At 24.2% G+C, this 20,047-nt stretch overlaps 1 protein-coding gene across 1 annotated transcript in view; it reads left to right on the top strand.

The window, feature by feature from the left end:
* The first annotated feature begins 10,614 nt into the window (after positions 1–10,614).
* The window catches only part of ed (echinoid), a 72,570-nt gene continuing 63,137 nt past the window's right edge, over positions 10,615–20,047 (top strand). Inside the window, exon 1 of the mRNA XM_067275569.1 lies at positions 10,615–10,866. Coding sequence (XP_067131670.1) covers positions 10,809–10,866 — 58 coding nt within the window. The 5' untranslated portion in view covers positions 10,615–10,808. The remainder of the gene's footprint in view (positions 10,867–20,047) is intronic.

Raw genomic sequence — 20,047 nt, 5'->3', positions numbered from 1 at the left:
AAAATAAGTAAAGAAACTTAATTTCTGTATATATTTTTAAAATATTCTTAGCTTCTATATCATGGATATACTTAAATTTCAAATAGGAATTTCTTCATTAAGGATTTATTAAAATTCAAAGCGAATAGAATCATAACAAAAACTGAAGATTTACATCGAGTTTATACAAAAAAGGACAAGTTACATCGAACAGGGATTTGGTGGTCTCCGAATAAGAAAAACCTTTTCAAATTCCATCGTGTCACTTTGCCCACGAGGCTGCATAAATGGAACTACGTCAACTGCATACCAATTCAAAGAAAAATGGATGTTCTAACTTATTAGAAATTCTTTTTTTTTATTATAATAAACGTTAAAAAATATATTTATATATAAGTATAAATATAAATATATATAACTATACAATATTCTTCTTCTCATAGATAGAACTTTTTAATAAAATTTCAATTTTCTAAATGATTACATATGAAGTTAGTCAACTGCATGGATCAAATACAGTCTAAATAAATGCAACTACGGGAAAAGACGTTGCTGTGGATTCTTTTGGCATGTGTAGCAACAGATCTAAGCTCTACAGCCTTGAAGTGGAATAGATGCATGTATAAATTCCAATATGGTAAATCCATGTCTGTCTACATCTCACGTGTATTCTGATCCATAACCAAGAGGAAGAAAAGGAAATGCAAAAATGTTTACTATAAATTTACCTTAAAAATCTTTCATTATATATAAGTTTTACCTGTACTTCTCCTACATTTATATAAATATATAGAGAGCGGTATATAAATAATCTATAAACACAAAAATAAGAGAATAAAAACATTAATTAGCATTTAAAATATATTAAATAAAATGTAATAAACACGATTAAACTTATTTTGACAGCAAAAATAAATTAATTTCAACTACAAAAATCCTTTCGACAGTTATAATTTATTTGAAACTAAATCAATTTTAATAATTCAATTACACAAATAATATGATAGGAAAATATTAGTTTTCCCGCTTTTTCCTCTTCCATTTTTTTTCTTCCTTAATATTTAGTGGAAGTTATTCAATTTTTTAAAAGGGATTTATCTGAAAAAAGATTTGAAAATAAATAAACAAATAGTACATTGGAGGAAGACTGAAAGAAATGCATAGTTGTATTGAAACTGAATAGCAATTGAAATCCTGGTATTGACGCAACAGAGTTCCACGTAAACTGATAGAATGTGTATAGATAGATAGATGTTGAAAACATGTTGGAAAACGGTTTAGCAGATTGTGAGGAAACCAAAGAGGTTTTATATAAAATATCACACGGGTTAAAAATAGCAATAATAACTATATATATGTGTGTGTATTTGTATCTGTATGCCTTAAATAAATACTCATTTTAAAAAATTCTAAAAATTCCATATAAATTTAAAAAACAAAAGCAAAAAAATATAGTTAATTTATTATTAAATAAATATTTTAAAACTATAATCATGATTTAAAATCATAAAATAAAACTGAAATCAAATGTACAATTTTCTTGTCTAGACTACCTTTATAAATTTTAAGTTAGGTAATTTTAGAAATTTTTATATACTGTAATAATATTTTTCATTGTCTTTTTTATAATTTTTAGAAAACACGTGATCTGATATATAAAAATCACTTAACTGTTGAATATGAACTTTAATAACTTGTATTTAACTTAAAAAATAAGTAATTATACCTTTGTAAAGTTTTATAATAAAAAAAACGTATAAAAATTGGAAAAATAAATGTACAGTAGTATGTATTTACCTGTAGTTTAATTTCGTGATATTCCTTTTATAACGCCTGTGAAATAATCGTAAATGCTGTATATCATTTTTATTCATTTTTACTAAGTTTTAAAAATTAGCTAATTAAGAATAGAATGAATGAATATTTAAAATGTTTACATAAATAAATAACAGCAGATGAAATAATTTAATGTATAATGTTTATATTAGTTACATTTATAATAAGATAATTTAATTATTTTTCATATTTCCCACAAGTTTTCAACCAAGCAGAAAGTATCTTACAAGAAGTAGAAAACGTTCTTACATTAAATTTTGATATGGAAATATAATTAACAATTCAAACAGAAACATTATTAGCAATGCTATAAAATTATTTGAATGATTTTTCTTAATTTATTATTAAGAATATGTTAATTTTTAGAATAAAAAATTAATTTTTATAATTACTTTATCGGATTATATTTATTTATTTATTTATTTATTTTTTATTTAAAGGTTTAGAAATTAATTAAATTTAAATAAGAAATCTAAAAAGCTCACATAAATTCCCAATTAAATATAATAATGCAGATATTAAAATTTGAAATTATAAAAACATTTTAAATTTCTAATTATATAATAAATAAATTGCTTCATTTTAATAACAAACTAATAAGTTAAAATAATATAAACTTAATTAATTTGAAGTAGAAGTAGAATTAATAAAATTAATTATAAATATAAGTAATATATGACATTTGGGAATAAGTTTGATCAAATGATATTATTTTAAATAAAACTAATAAATTTTATTAATTCTATTTTCTATTATTTCCTGTTTAGATTCTTCTATTTATTTTCAAATAATTCGGATTTTTTATAATTATTTATATATATATATAAAACAAATGAATAAATTGGTGAAATGAATTGCAAAACTTTATGTATTTGACTTTAATATCATATAAATTTATTGAGCAATTTTAATATAAATTTATTTTATGAGTGTAATAAATTCATTAAACTGTTTAATTAATCATTTTGCTATTGATAAATATGTTTATATTAAGGATATATATAGAAATCAACTCAATTTATAAAAGTAGTAAAAACATTATTTATATAAACTGTATATTACTTTTTCTTCATATTGTCAATTGATTTGTAACTTGTATAAAAATTTTGTTAAATCTGCAATTCTGTTGTAATTCCTTCCTAACAGCAACTTTAATTGCTTGGCATTCTCCTAACAAATCTACCTTAATTGAAATGGTGATTGATGATAACTATTACTTGGGTTCATCTTTAAACCTTCATCTAATTTAGATGAAGAACTTAACAATATTGAGATATTGATCTGTCTCTTAAAGTGAAAATAAGAAAAAAAAAAAAAAGAAAGAAATATCATGTCATGTACTGTACATTAATTGTAAATCCTGCTTTACTCTATGGTTTCTAAAGTTAGATAGAAGAGTATAAATTAAATACTTTTTACTAACAGTATAATTTATGTGTAATTTATAAATTCTTTTCGGATTACTAAGCCAAATAATGAATTCTCTTAATATTAAATTAGAGAAGGATCCAGCTTGATTTAAATGTAGTTAAATACAGATTAGAAGATTTAAAACCATGATTATCACCTCTGTAACTGGATATTTTAATTCAAAAGTAAGTAATTTTATTATTGATTTCTCTAAGTAATTATATATTTAAAGAAAATGTCTAGAAAAATAAGAATGTAGATTCTTATAACATTGTATGTAAGCATTACATACACATATACTTATTATGTAAATTTTAGATTTGATTAATGTAAATAAGTTTAAATAATAAGTTTTATAAAAGGTATAATAAATTTCTAAGGAGTGCAAATACTGTTTTTACATTGTAGAATGAAAAATAACAAGAATATACTTACACTTACGACTTGATTTATATATTGAAAATGTTAATTCTTGAAAGAAGATTTTAATAGAAAATTACAAATAAATTCTAGCTGCGATACAAAAATAATATAGTTTAGATTACATTCTTAAACAAAGAAAAGTAATTATAATCTTAGTAAACAATGAAGGCTATGTTCTTAATATATTTATTAAAGTATATAATTATTGATGATGATAAAAGATATGCCTTGTGGAATCAAATTAATTACCTCAGTTTTTCTATTTCAATAATAAATAATTTGGAGTTTAAAAAAATATTTAAATTTTAAAATACATAAATTTTAACAAGAGATTCAATTATAAACACTAGTCTTTTGGGATAATAAAATGAATAAATAATGAAAATAAAATAGAGATTTGAAAAAAAAATTATGGAGATGTAAAATAAGAATAGATTCTAAAAAATTAAAGCAAATTTATTATATATAGCCTATCTATCTTTATTTAAAAAACTAATAAATTAAATTAGTTATTTTCAGAAATTTAGAATAAATGTTTAAAAACTTTTATATTATTTCTTATATAAGCTATACAAGAATTCTAGATATAAGCTTATTATTTAATGTATGTAGCGTCTTTTTACGTATTGTATAATAAATATATTAAAATTAAGGTTCTTATTTTATATATAAAGATTTATTAATAAATATTCTAGGGGAAAGAGTTCAGATTCACAAAGAAGTTTATATTTTTTTATTTTTTTAACTAATAAAATAAAATTTTTAATAAAACATTTTAAGAATTATAAAAAGATATAATGCGTAAGTGATTCAAAATTTAATTATTAAATTTATTTAATCAGCTATTTTTCTATAAAACACCCATCCTTACAAATAAATTTACTATGAAATAATAATAAAAAATTCTTTTTATCATTAAAAAGCTTACTAAAGTTTATTAATTAAACAAAGAATATTTATTATTTTTAAATTTAAAATCTGTAATATAAACGTAATAGTGAATTTAACTTTTCAACCTTTTTTAAATTAAGAACAATGTGGTATTATTAAAGAATGTAGTCCTCATCTCCGGGAGTTCGCAAACTACCAGTTGAGTTACTTTACTATAATTTATATGTAGACATATAATAATATAAATTTAAACTTAATACATTACATGTTACGTTGCAATTATGGATATGATGTGTATTATTAATTTTGTAATGAGTAAATTTATATATAGAAGTTTATGTATAAATAATGTATGATCTTAAATACTTATATATATGGAAACCAAGAAACATAATTTAATTTTCAAGTTAAATATTTATCTAGAATTTTACAATGTAAAAAATTTTAAAAATTTATTGTAAAAACAATATTTGTTGTGTTTACAATAGTTGTAATTTATTATTTATGTGTTTTTCATAATAAAAATTATTTTTCAATATATATATATAAAAAGCAAAATAAATTTAATGTATTTATCTACTACATAAACTTATTATTAATGTTTTTGCATCTCAATTAACGTTTATCAGTTATTAGATCGCGGTTCCTTATTTATAAAAAAAATTACCAAATAGAAAAGGCTGAAAAATGTGATTTATTTATATGAAAAACTTATTTCAGGCTACTATAGCTAAATTAGATTTTTTTTTTTTTTCAACCAGTAGCTCACGACTCCTTTATTCAAGTAGAAATAATTGGAAAATAATCATATACATGCTATTAAAATATTTAATGCTTATTTTCTGTTTTATAAACATGAATTATTATAAAATTTACATGAAACAGTCAAAAATAAGATTCTAAAATTCAATTTCATATTTCCTATTTATATATCGATTAAAATTATTTCTTACTAAGTTGGTTGGAGAGAAATTTAAAAACATTTTATTTTTATTTTTGTTTATCTCTAAGATAGAAGAAATAAACGATATTAATATAGCTGTATTATTTCGTTAGAAACACAGAAAAAAAATTTAAATTTTTGATTAGATTTAATTTGACTTTACTATATTTATTTGTATACATTGTATTAAAAAAATATTTTCAATTTATTATTAATAAAAGGATTTATAATGAAGAATCCATTAATCGATTGAATTTTTTTCTTTTCCTTTTTTGTATTATAAAAAAATTTATAAGAGAACATTATGAAAACTAATGCTTCGTAATCAATAAAATTTATTATTTCTAGTCTTATACATTTGATTATAGCATTCGTTTTTAATTTAGGTATTTACAAATATGCTGCATACTTTTTCAATTATTAATTGTTACCATGACAAAATTATAGATTTATTTTAAGCAATTTTTTTTATTGTTAAAAAATCTATATTAAATTTCTTTAATATAAAAATTTGTAACAATATCGAAGAAATGAAAGCAAAGAATTCATTTTAAACCAAGAAGTGTTATCTGGAGCTAGATAATGTTTTTTATTGATGGTTCAGCATCACAATAAACTTCTATCGGATAACGTGATATAAAAGCTTAAGTACTATCTTTTACTTTGCAGAACTTTACCTTTATTTCTACAAAGGTTATCATAATCATTATTTGATAACCTTAAAGATTATATAATGCATAATTAGTTCAATTTAATGAGATTATAATTTCGGAATATTCATTTATTTCCTGAAAAAATCAAAAATTTGGGATTAACTTTGATTTTTATAAATTTTTCTATTAATTAATTTAATACATGAAATTAATTAATGCAAAAGTTTGATTTTAATTTATTTTATATATTAATTTAATTAAATTATTTTTATTAACATGTATGAAATTTTATAAATTTTTGTATTAATTGATTTTATATATATATATATATGTGTGTGTGTGTATGTATATATGTATGTCTGTATATTTGTATGTATATATATATATATTACACTTGCACGAAATTAATTAATATCAAAATTTAATAATACACTAATTTATATATATGAAATTTTAATTTTAATTTCTTTATCTTGACTTATCTTTATATTACTTAATTAATTTTTGTATATAATTAATTTATTTTTATAGTTTTGTATTAATTAATTTCATTAACGTATTAATATATGAAATTAATTAATTAATCTAATTTACTCATTTACATGTATGAAATTTTGATATTAATTTCTTTACATTAATTAATTTTTATATATGATTTATTTATTTCTATGTTTTTATATTATTAATTAATTTTTTTGTGAAATTTTATATACAAATTTCATACATTTATACATGTAAAAGTATTGGATTTAAATATAAATGATCAATAAATTCTAAGATTTTTATTTTAAATCCACAAAAATGAGTAACAAAATCATTAGAAAAGTTTTTATTTTATCAATGGATCAGAATAAAGTAAATAAAATAAGGCAATCCTTTACAATATATTTTTCTCTCTAGTTGTTTCTTAGATCTTGAAACTTTTATTTATAAACCCCAATTTATAATAAAATAAAACAAATTTTTAGAAAATTCTTAAATTTTAAACAAGTTACTATGTTCAGTTTTTATATAAGTTTATTTTATTTTACTATTTCATTTCTTTAAATAAAAAAGAAAGAAAGAAATATTACAGAATATATTGGAACTTATGAATTGTAAGCAGAATATTATTAGAATTTACAGCAATAAGAGGGTCGTTTTCTTTCTTTTTTTTGAAATATAATATTATATAAAAACTTGAAAATATACCATATTAATTCTAACTCACGTTAAGAAAATTCAACAAGGATTTTGAATTTTTTATATATATATTTTCTTTGTTTTGTATTTTTTCTTGCATAATTGTAACTAATATTGATCCATAACAGAAAGAGAAAACAAAATCATTTACACAATTTATTTGTTTATTCTAAATATTAAGACAAACAAGAACATTAAACAAAAATCTAAATAGAAATCAAACAAATTGGGGATGGAGTAATACATTGTTTTATTTGTTGTTAATGTTTTATGTTTCAAAAATAATCATGTAAGAAAATTATAAGAATAATAATATACAGAAGCAAGCTTAATTTTTACGAAAAGAAAAAAATTCAGATACATAAAAATAACAAAGAATTACAAAAGAGTAAGTTTTGTTCACATAAAAATAACGAAACAAGATCCGAAAAAAATACAGAAAGAAATAATCCTTACTAAGAGGATTTTAACTTTAATTGCAAAGATTTAACTTTGCTATTCTCTCATTTTCTTTCTTGTTTTAAATATGTTTAATAATTAAATATTTATGTAAAAAATTTATAAGGATTTTAAAAAAATATACACTCTTTGTATTCTTTAGATCACTTAGTATAAAATTTAAAATTCTGATTAGGCTTTGGTATAACTGAATTTTGATCCTCCATCCTTTTCCCCCCTTTTTTTTGAAGAACAAAGTTAATATGAAACCTAAAAGGAAATCTATTTTTAACAAAAATTTCTTGTTACTAATTATAGTTACTATTTTCCCTAAGGTTCTATAATCCTAAAATGAGTTAGTATAAACTAATTACAATTCTTTAATTTATAATTATTTCCTATGGCTTGTTAATTAATTGAATCTTTTAAAATTTTACCAAAACATTTTCTTTTTTTTTTCTTAAATAATATTTTATTATTTTAATGTAAAGACCATTCTTAATTATAATTATAATTATTTTTAATCATTAAACTTCTCTTAAATAGAATTCTTTATTGTTAATTCACTTTATGATATTTTTGAAAATAATTAAAACTAAAATAAAAAAAAAGTAAATGTTACTACTTTTCTTAGTTGAAATTATATTCATTTTCATTATTTTCTGTAAATGAAACCAAATTTTAATAATAATTTCAATTGTAAAATAGTTTTGTTGTAATTTCATCAGAATCAATGTAAAGCCATTTGGGATTTGTGAATATGAATTTAGAAATCCTGAGTTAAAAAGAACATTCTACAAAGTTTGATTATCATTAGTTTTGACATAGCGATTTTGTAAACAATTCCTTATAGATTTTAACAAGTCTTTGATTAAATTATTCTTTATGCTAATAGAAATGAAAATGTATTACTTACAAAATAGCATTACCTTTTGATATTATTAATCATTAACTTAAAAAAAAGTTATGCAATTTTATTAATTTCATTTAAAAAAAAAATCAATTAATATTTTCAGTTAATTAAAATTATTTTTTTACTAGGTAATTAAATTTGAAAGAATAATCAATATAAGAAACAATCAATTAGAGAGTGAGAGTGATATATATATATATATATATATGTTTTAATGTTTCGAAAAATGTGATCGATAAAAAAAAACGATAAAAAATAAAAATTTTGTATTTAAATGCTAATTATAATTTCATTTATTAGCAAATATCATTGTTTTAAACTTCAAAGTATAAAAGATAAGCTGTATTTCGTATATTCAAAAAATAAATAAATAAATAAATAAAATTAACGTTATATTTGATTAAAAACAGTAAAATAATTGTCTAAATTATGTTTTTCTCAAATTCTTTCTCTCTCCATATTTCCCACTCTGTACCTACGCATATATAGTTAATGTAGATAGAAGGATAGCAGAAAGAGTGTATAAAGTATAATATTTAAATGAGTCTAGAAATTATATGTATCCTATATAACTATAATTCATATAGAATAAGAAAAAGTATAATATTTAAATAAGGCAATGTAACTTAGTTCACGTAAGGATACATATATATATGTCCTTAAATAAATTATATAGTCTTATTTAAATATTTTCTCTTTTATCCTCTCTCTATATTGCACTTTATCCTTTTCCAAAAAACAGTATATAATTTTTTTTCGAGTAGTACTTATGCAATGATATAAGCTAAAGTTTTCCTCTATATTTTATATGCCTACTCCTTTAATCATACTGAAAGATCGTGACATTATCCAGGAAGATCATTTCGATTTTCTTGTGGTTTGCGAGCTACTGGTTGAGAAACACTGACATAATCTATAATAGTCCTATTATAGCAAAGTTATTTATTCTATATAACTATACATCTAAATAGGTTAAACTAATACTTGAAAGTGGATTATGTTATAACAGACCAGTCCTGTACAATTTACTAGCATTGCGTTGAATTTCTACCAAGAAAAAGTAGGTTAAATTTGATTAAAATTATAATTTACATTAATATATAAAACATCACATGTAAAAATTGAAAATAATCCAATAAGTTACTTTAAAATTATGCAATAAAAATATTTGATGATATTTTATAATACAAAACGCTCTTTAATTTAGTAATAAAAATTCGTTTTAGTCATTTAAAACGAATTTTTACAATTAATTTCGTTTTATAATCGTAAAAATATATTTAAAATAATTTATTTTTTATTTAAAATAGACATAAATATAATTTAAACTTTATTCGATTAAAAATATTTTCTTTAAATCTACAAATAAGCGCGTTATATAAGAAACATCCTACTTCTTATTTTTCACTAAATAAATCAATTTTAACGTTAATAATAATATTAAAAAATTATTAATTAATTAAATATAATTTATTTATTTATTTTAATATTTATTTAAAATATCATTGTTAAATTATGAAAATTTTCTTTTTTTTAATATTTTTCTTTTTCTTTGGGAGATTATCGAGATTATCAGATTGAGTTCGACCGTACTTAGATAAACAAAAGAGTAATGCCTGATGTAAAGTAAATCCTATTATTCTGTTCTTTTGTCCCAACTTAAAACCTCAACAGGTAAAGCGCCTCAGGTAAAAGAAAAATGATTTAAACAAGGCGACATCAAGGCATACTTTCATCAAGCGCTACATTAAAATTACACTAAAAAATTGATTAAATTTATACTTAAACGAATTAACACGTCTAATTCCTTTATAGTTATAGGGTTTATAGAAAGTGATTTAAGAGAAATAACGGTTTTTGTGAGGAACTACATTCTCTGCTCAATGTTACAGCAACCTATTTCCTCCTAACTGCTGACTCTGGCAACAGATCTGTGGCCAGTTCACTGTACTGGTTGCCTTCAGTCGTGTAAGGTGTTGTGGTTGCTAGTGAATTGTGCAGGTACGGAGTGGAAGACACACAGAACATGTTCTCATAAAGTGACTTCGTCCAAAACTTTCATACTCGTATAAGGACTAAAATATATTCTTTAAAAAAAACTTCTTTTTTGTTGAATATATCGTGATTTTTGTCATAAACTATGTTTAAAACTCTTAACGTCGCCCACTTGTTGCTAGCAACTATCTTGTTGAATCAAGGTATGTAATTGCCTCTTTCTTAACATTTATATTCATAACTATAGTTAGCAATTCTTTATTTATCGCTTCAAGTAAGGCGAAGTGTAGCAAAATGTTAAGAAAATATTTGAATTTCTCTTTTAAAAATTGGAAAAATGATGCGAAAAATACATACTTTTATAAATATTTTATATTTAGAAACTTAGTTATTCACTTCTAAAGAATAAAAAATATTCAGTTACTTAGACTTTGATATTTTTTATTTTTTATTTTTAATTCTTAATTTATGTTCTCGTGTAAAATTTCTCGGAATAATTCTTAGTAAAAACATTGTTTGTATGCAATTTAATTAAAATCTCTTCATACAAAATAGTTTTTTGCTGATTAAATTTAGTAAAATCAACATAATTAATTATTCTAAAGCATTTCTTAAATCATTTATTAATATTTTATATATTAAAAAATGTATATAAGCGCAAGGATGAAGATTTTCACTTCGTACATATTTAATCTTATTTAATTACTTTAATCTGTAAAAAGTAAATAAGGAATATAATCGTTTAATTTTTCTTGCTTTTTCCTTGATATTAAAGAATCTTGTATTATAGACACGTGTACGTGAGGGCTACCCGTATTTTACAGGATAAATAAGTCCCAACTGGTTTCTAGGTTCGGGAAAACGGGCTTTCAAGGTTGACTATAGGGGATGCATGGATGAATTCACTCTTAGACTATCCATGCTTCCCTTAATAACGCTCGTTTCCTAGACATGTTTATACAATTCTATACTAGAGTATTTTATATTTTATAAGAATTTTTATAGAAATATTTTACAAAAGAACTGAGATTTCGAATTTTTTCTGTTTAAGATGAGAATGGAAATATACAGTCTGCCTTGTATAAAGATATGTAGCTCTTATTTTTTTGAAACGTGATATGGTCCTGTTGCTTCAATCTAACATTGTCCACAGAGGCTTTACGTTATATTATTCATTATAAAAGAATTTAGTTGCAAGACTATTTTAGGAAACTTGAATAACGTTTAAGTAGTTCAAGTGCTAAAGAAATATAAATATTACATTTTTTTCTGATTCAGGAAAAGAATTTTGAATTATAAACATAATTAATTACTGTAACGTTTATTATGCAAATAAAGTACAACTAAATAAATATAATTTTAGGTAAACTGTTATTATGTAAAATTATATTTTTGTAAGGAATATTTTTTCGTAACAAAACGATAATTGTTTCTGCTCTGCTTCACTTTAACAAAATTTCTGACGGTTTTTTTTTCTCTTGTTCTTTAATACGATATGTTTACTTGATAAAGAATAATGATACAATTTTCAGGGTCAGGTTTTGTTGTAAATTCTTGTTTCTATATATAGGTAATGCCTCTTTTCTCAAGTGGACTTATCCACTCTAGTTCGGTAACGAGAATTTTCTGTAATATTTAAACATATAAAGACTTTTAAAGGATTAGAGAAAGGAAAAAAATAAAGTGAAAAATAAATGATTGTACCATTAAAGCAATGTTTACACTTTATAACAGTGGTAAATACGTTCATACGTACATAATAAGTTACATAAAAATATATGGAATTTAATCTGTAAAACCAAGTAATATATCTTCCAAAAACCGATATTGGAAAACATTTAAACTTTAAAAAGTAAAAAAAAAGGTAAAAAAATAAAATAAAAATAAGAAAAATCAATTTTAGAGTATTCTTGCTAGATACTGTCCATAACACAGCTTGACATTCTGTTAGTATACATTGACAGCTTGCCTCTTATGGTTCATATTTCCACTTGGTTGATACACAATAGTGGACAATATCTTGATGTCCTGGCTTTGTTCAATGATTGAAACAATGGCGCCCAAGCATAGATACCGATTAGTTAGTTTTCTTCCGTTTATAGTTCGATAAGTTTTATTTCTCTATAACAGAATAAGTTTTATAAACACGATTAAATCAAGCATTATCGAAGGCTTGAATTGGTACGTACTTTACAATTCATTACCCTAACAATATATGGAAGAGTGTTGATGTAGTATTGTTTAAAGTCAACTATGACCGGAATAAATATATCATATATTATGTCTAGGTTTTGTATTTTTAACTAGAAGAGATATAATGACAAAGGTAATGTTACAAGTTTAGTTTTATAGTCCAAGAGTTAGATAGGGGGTATCTTTGAAATCACATCACGGCATAAACAGATGTTGGAACAATTTTCTGCATGAAAAGTATATTCTTAACATTGGCAAAAGATTCTGGCAATGCTTCTAGCAATGCTTTTGTTATCGAGCAAACTTTCGCCATTTCTAATTATATATAATTATTGTCTCAGATATTACACAGTATGAGGTATGTTAGGAAATTAAATGTTTTAACTGTTTTAATATCTTTTATTATTTGACATAAGTGAATTCTACTTTTATTATTTCCGGTTGCTTTACGTTATTAGAAATTATTTCTGAATAAAATATTATAATTACAAATGTCAAGTATTTAGATTTATATTTGTATTTTTTGTTTTTAAAAATAAATATTTTTAGCTATTAACATTACATGCGAGCGAGCGTTAAACGTTTCGTGAATGATAAAAAATAAGAAAAAAATATATAAAATAGAAAAAGTTTTTCGTATTATGTTACTCGTATAATAAAACAAATCTAAACTTTACCAAAAAATAACTCCTCAATAATTTTTCAAACTCTAGATACAGTATTTTATTTTACTTTTTTTTAACACGAATTGTGTGTGTGTGAATCTGGAAAATTTTTCTGTAAATTTTATTTACACTCAAAAACTATAGATTAAAATGAATTTATCTTTTAAAAAAATCTATATAAATTCACCTTTTTTAAAAAACAAATAAACACTTCTTATATAAACAGTGAGTTCAAAATGTTTCAATATATTTCTTATCACCTATAATTTTATAAGGTTGAACGATTTTCTTCACTCCTCCTTAGGTTATGTATATATATAGTTTTCAATGGAAACGTTTCGTAATTATTGCATTCACTAAAGTATTAATTTTAGTAGACGGAAGCTTAAGGTAAGTCATACGATGACTAGCCACGACTGAGGTCACAGGATGTATGACGCTGCTGTTCATATCAATGCTCTGGTCGAGCTGACGTCAGCAATCCAACACGAGCCTCCTACATATGGAATAGGGTACCTGTTCCGATTCGTGCTTGATATACCATTTAGATCTTTAACGCGACTGCTTTGAATAGCTATTATACAGTATGTGCTTTTCAAATATCAGTAGCTATTACTGAACCAGATTTATTCAAGTATAACATAAAGAAAAATCCAGTTTTTTGAATTATTTTTTATATTCTAGAAGGGATTAAACGTAATTTTTTAAAATATATATGTATATAAATGCATAAATATTTTTAATAATACATAAAACAGCCCTTTTCTGTATAATCCGATTATTCTCGAATGTCTAGTAAACAGCAGAATCCAATTACTCAACTAGCAAAAATTTTATATGAAGTTTTATATAAGGAATCTAGTAAAAGCTTTAAGTTAAAAAATAATAATTTTTTTTACATGCATAAATGGATTTTTAAGCGTGTTCTTTTAGTAATACAGTATTTCACATGACATTTTTCTAAAATTCTATATACTTGGGAGGATAATTTAATAAGTCCAAACACATACATAGAGGAGTTAAGTGCAGAAATTATTTAATAATTAATAACATACATAATTAAAATTTTATGATATAAAAACAATTCATTATCAATTAATTTAATTATTTTTAATTAAAATAATTGCTTTTTTAATAATAAAACTTTAAATAAATTGATATTTCTAATCCATTGCTGTTTATAAGAGGTGTGTATGTGCATGTGTTTGTCGGTGAATACTTGAATTTTATATTAACTGAATCCTGTAACTAGCCAGCGTTAATGTTTATTATTTCTTGTAATTTGTTAATTGTATGAAATTGCTGTTGACATTTGTAATGTGTTAGACCTATTCGCGTTATAGCAACTTTTATGAAATCATAAATTGTTTATCTATTCGATGTTGTTGGTAATATAAAGTATAGCTCTATATAACTTTAAAATTTACGATATTTACAAAATGTATGCATCTACCGTATACAGTATGAGCAATTCTTTGGACAGTATATACAACTTCCAACCCCGTGTAATGTGTGTAAATATATTATTAATGAAATTTATATTGCCTAAATTTGTTTTAAACGGTATAATTTACTAATTTCTTACTTAAAAATGAATTTAAATTAAAAGAATTAATATAAAAATCAAAAAATATATATATTTTTTACTTATTTTTATAGTTACATTTAAAGTAAATCTAGCCGAAACTCAAAAATATAGGAAACGTATTGAAAATCTATACCACTTCTATCGAAAAATTTTCAATAAATTTCATACAGATATATATATATATTGAAAATTTTCAAAAGAAATTATTATATATATTCTTTTTCTTAAACAGTTTTCTTTCTTTTAGCGTTAATATTTAAAAAAGTAACTAATATATAATGCTTTATATATATATGTCTTTTTCCTTCCGTCTTCATAACTTCCGCAATCCATTGCAAACTTGACAAAGTTGCATCGACCCTTCTTGCCACAATATTTTGCCTTTGGGCTCCTACTTGGCCCACTCTCTGAGGCTTCAGCTTGAACTCTATTACTAGATTTTCCCGCATCTAAAAGGGTTAGAATAGCTTGCATATCTGATTTACTCTAACACTCTCTTCATTTAAACTCTAGTAGCACGAGTATACTCGGAAGAAACAAAGCGTTAAAGGCTCGAACTCTAAATTATTATCATTACTTAATATTTTGAATTTGATAAAATAATAAGATTTTCTTTTCTTACAACATCGCGCGATGTAACCTAACAAAAATCGAATTACTTTATGTGAAAGAATTGCCATCTGCTGCCGACAATAAGAAACGAGAAAGCGGGAAAATTCAATTTACTATAAAGAAACTGCATTGTGCACTAGACATGGAATCAAGTACGTTTTTACAGTGACTTAAGTTCAAGAAAACGCACCTAGAAAGCCGGTTTGGACCTTAGTTCGTGGGTCATTGCCACTTGTCTGAGGCCTGGCTCATAATTGACTCCTAGACGTTTTACTTGGCGCCGAACTTCTCCTAAACATTACCTACCATCTAAGGAGTTTATATATATTTTAAGCACGCTTTATATATCTAAAAATGGTTTAAAAGATAATATATTAAAACCCAATCATAATCAGAGAAAAATAATAAAAAAGAAAAATTTGTATATATATAATGCCGTAGAACGTATACATATCTATATCTATATACATTTATATAGATAGAATGCACTCGTAAAAAAGTCGTAGTGTGTTTACTAAAAAAAATTCGGTTCCGTATATATGTAAGAATGCTACAAAACTCAATCTAATGTCTCAGCGGGAAGAAGGAAACGTGAAGTTCTTATTCATGCTTTCGATGTAGCAATAAAACCGCTCAAAAGTTGAAATTTCGATATTACTTTTTTGTAAGTCACGTATTGATGCAGTAGTCAATCACGATTAAAAAATTTTAAATAAATAAAAGTTTTTGTGAGTGTTTCTTTAAATCTAAAAAGTTATTCTATAATTTCTTTCACGAAAGTCATCGACCTGTCTTGTGTAGAACAGGTTTTGTCCATCCATTATCTCGGGCACAACAGTCTGTTCTAGTCTCATTTCCAGTTATCGAACTAGAGAATTGTTGAAGCAATCCAAATTGTAAGCTACCGATTAGCTTCTGAAACTTCTATTATTTTAGTTTTTCTAAATTTTCGAATATTTTTACATAGAAATATAATAATAAAAGAAATGATTCCTCTTGAGAATTTGACTTAGAAGTATTATATAAATCAGAAAAGTTTGAATTTAAAAATGGATATTTTCTGTTGAGATATAAGTAATCGATCATCTTTCTGTCATCATTAATACGCAAGTTGTTCTAAGTCATATCACTTTATAGAGAGTTCTCTATGATCAAAACTTGGGCGGAGCTGGGAGACGTACAAAAATGATCAGGTTTGGCAACTTGTGTCGTTTTGACGCCCACATACTGTGTCTAGATCTACTGACAAGATTGGATATTACCTGTTTGAAAATAACTTAATGTCTAGTAGGCCCTATTTAAAACTTGAAATCACAGCTTTCAATCTAACAAATTTAAACTTTCTATTACCTAGAATTATAGAAAATCTGAAAGTCGAGTTTATACAGATGAGATATATTGAGCCCATTAACCTACCGCACCTGACCTAGAAAACAAAAGAACAAAGAAAAAACAATAGACTAGCCTAGACAATGTCTTATGCATAAGACAAATGGCTTCTTCCCCTTCGGTACATGGCATAGTCCGTAATTCTGCCACACCCACCCATGTTGACGAACGACCCCACCATCGTTTCTTGAATGTTAAAAATGGACAAAATATTTTTAACATTCGTCTATGGCTTCGAGTTATTCACTTTAACTTTACGTGTGCACATAAAACTACGCAGCAGGAAATACACCGGGAAGAACATGTAGTCGACTCACGCGTTTCCTCCATCATTTTACTTTATATAAGCGAAATAACTTGGGGAATTTATAGGTTTGGAATAAATGGAAAGAGACTTTATAAAATTACAGCGATTGTCAATGCGATAATTTGTAAGGAAATACACGATAGTCGAGAATCCATCACGATGCATCAACTAGACGAAAGAAGACTTTATTGAAATAAATAAACATAAAACAGGCGTGCAGAAATTGATGGAAAAACTTGAAATTCTTTTTAATTTGCTGGAAAAACCTAAAACGAATTTGCGGTTCTTCTATTTTTTTTAAAAAAAAGAAAAAACAATGACTCGCATAATGGAATACATTCAAACTAAACGATATGGTATATAAATCAATAGAGATCGTTAAAGGCTTTATGATGCGTTAGAGATTTTCTTCCTTGACCCCTTTCGTCTGTGTCATCGTGTTATAGCATTATATGCCGTAGCATGCGTTAAACGTTGATCAGGTTAACGTTCATACAGGTTTTACTTACTTTTGTGAGGGTGGACCATAAAAACCTTGGCCTAATTTTATTAATTATAACGTCGTGTCCGATCTGGTTTGGTTACTCTATTTGATAAAGGTGAATATAAAAAAGTCGTATTCGAAATTAAATTTTTAATATATCGATTATAATTTAAGCTTTAATCGATATTATATATTGGTATTTTAAAAGGGAGGGTAGTAATCATTCTGTTTTTTAGAGGGGGAAACGTTTCTTTATACAAAAAAAAGCACTAACTACTTAACGAATGGGCTATTAGTAGACAAAAGAACAAAAGTGTTCCTTTCCTTTTCTTATCGTTTCAGTAACATTACAGGATATTGCTTAGATAGCGCTTAACGGGGGAATGAAAAAACAAAAATTAAGGTTAATATTCTTTAGATGGGGAACAGTTTTAATAGCTCTAAAATTTTCATATCATATTTGAAAAGGCCATCTCGTTACATCCAGTACACTTTTCATTTGTAAAAATCGTCAATGGTTTCTTTAATGATCCGAATTTAAGTCATTAATTTAGGTGCTAGAATTAATAAATATTTACTTAAATATCCTTACCATAAAAATTCTTTTTTAACTTAAAGAATTAAGAAAAAGAATACTTAAATTGGCAACAAGTACGAACAGTTTACTTGTTCGTTCAACTCGAAAATTTTCTTCATGGAAATATTCTATAAATATTTTTTTTTAATTTATTTTTTATTATTTAAACGTGTGAATTTATATATTTTGTTTTTATCCATAAAAAAGTTTGAAAATAAAGAAAAAGTACATAAATTTTTTAGTTTTAAATGAAAATTATATTTTACTATTGTTTTAAGATTTACAAGAAATTTATAATGTATATTTTTCATTTAAATATTTTAAAAATAAAAATGTACAGAAAGTTTTTAATATATTTTATTATTGTTCTTGTAGCAGAATTTATTTTTCTGTTTACCTAGTTTTATCATTTGTTTTATTTCTTTTTATAAGACTTAAAAATATAAACAGGTATATATTTTTTGTTTTATTTCTAAAGAAAATAAAAAATCAACTTAAAGAAATGACATGGCATCAATATTTTGTAAATCCATATAAAATATAGACTAAATCTATTTTATTTTCAATTTTTTAATCCGTCTTATTGAAAATAACAATAATAAGAAGAAAATAAAAACGTATTGAATTTTATTATTATTAAATTACATTTTGCATTAATCCCGTTTGACAAAACGCAATGCCATTAAGCAGTTTAGATAAATGGCAATCTGCATCTATCTCCAGCATCTAGTTTCTTTTTTATCTTAACAAACTGGGCCGTTGGAGAGGGTGCAACTAGTTATGGACCGATATAACCTTGAAGTTTGGTCATTTCCCTTGGCCTCATTTAATACAACAACAACTTTATTGGAAGAGAATTTTATAAAAATCCTAGTTTTTAGCGATATCTCTTTATATATCCGATAAGTATATCGACATATTTGATCCTTCAGGGAGTAACTTTAAAGTCTCCAGTTCTAGTTAATTCTCAAAGCAGGGCGACAATTTTCTATCCTCGAAACGAGCTATTAACCTTTAGCTGTAACAACTGCTCTCCAACGACATAAAACGTCTTAGAAAACGGCAGGTGTTCATTTCTTACGTTCGCCATCTGTTTCTTAGAGGCACTAACAGGAACAGGTGGCACACGTTTTCTTCTGCCTATTTACAAAGGAAAACAGCTTTTCCGAGTAATTAGTGTTGGCTTAAACCTTCGGCCAAATTTTTCACCTGTATGTAAATGTTCTTTACACCCCTAGTACGGTAGATGGGTCTGGCCTACCTGTTTGTCCCAAAACAGCCTGAGGCTTAGTATCTCCTTTTTCTCTCCTTCTGGGGCTCGGAAAAAAAAGAAAAAAAAAAATGCTCCACCTAGCAGCTGGCAGAAGATATGACAGATTGATTGCCATAATATCATGTATCAAATAATCTTACCCTATATTCGGTTTTTGAAGCGAGTAAATGATTTTTTATGTATATCGTTCATCCACTTTTAATGATTTTAATTGATCAAAACTAGATTAACTCGATCATATTTAGATTAATTCGCCTATTTATTCATTATATGCTAGAATTATCATACTCTCATAG

This window comes from Centruroides vittatus, unplaced genomic scaffold, assembly GCF_030686945.1.
Source record: "Centruroides vittatus isolate TY-2023 unplaced genomic scaffold, ASM3068694v2 contig_628, whole genome shotgun sequence".
Taxonomy (NCBI): Eukaryota; Metazoa; Arthropoda; class Arachnida; order Scorpiones; family Buthidae; genus Centruroides; species Centruroides vittatus.
This window is presented reverse-complemented; position numbering and strand designations above follow the sequence as displayed.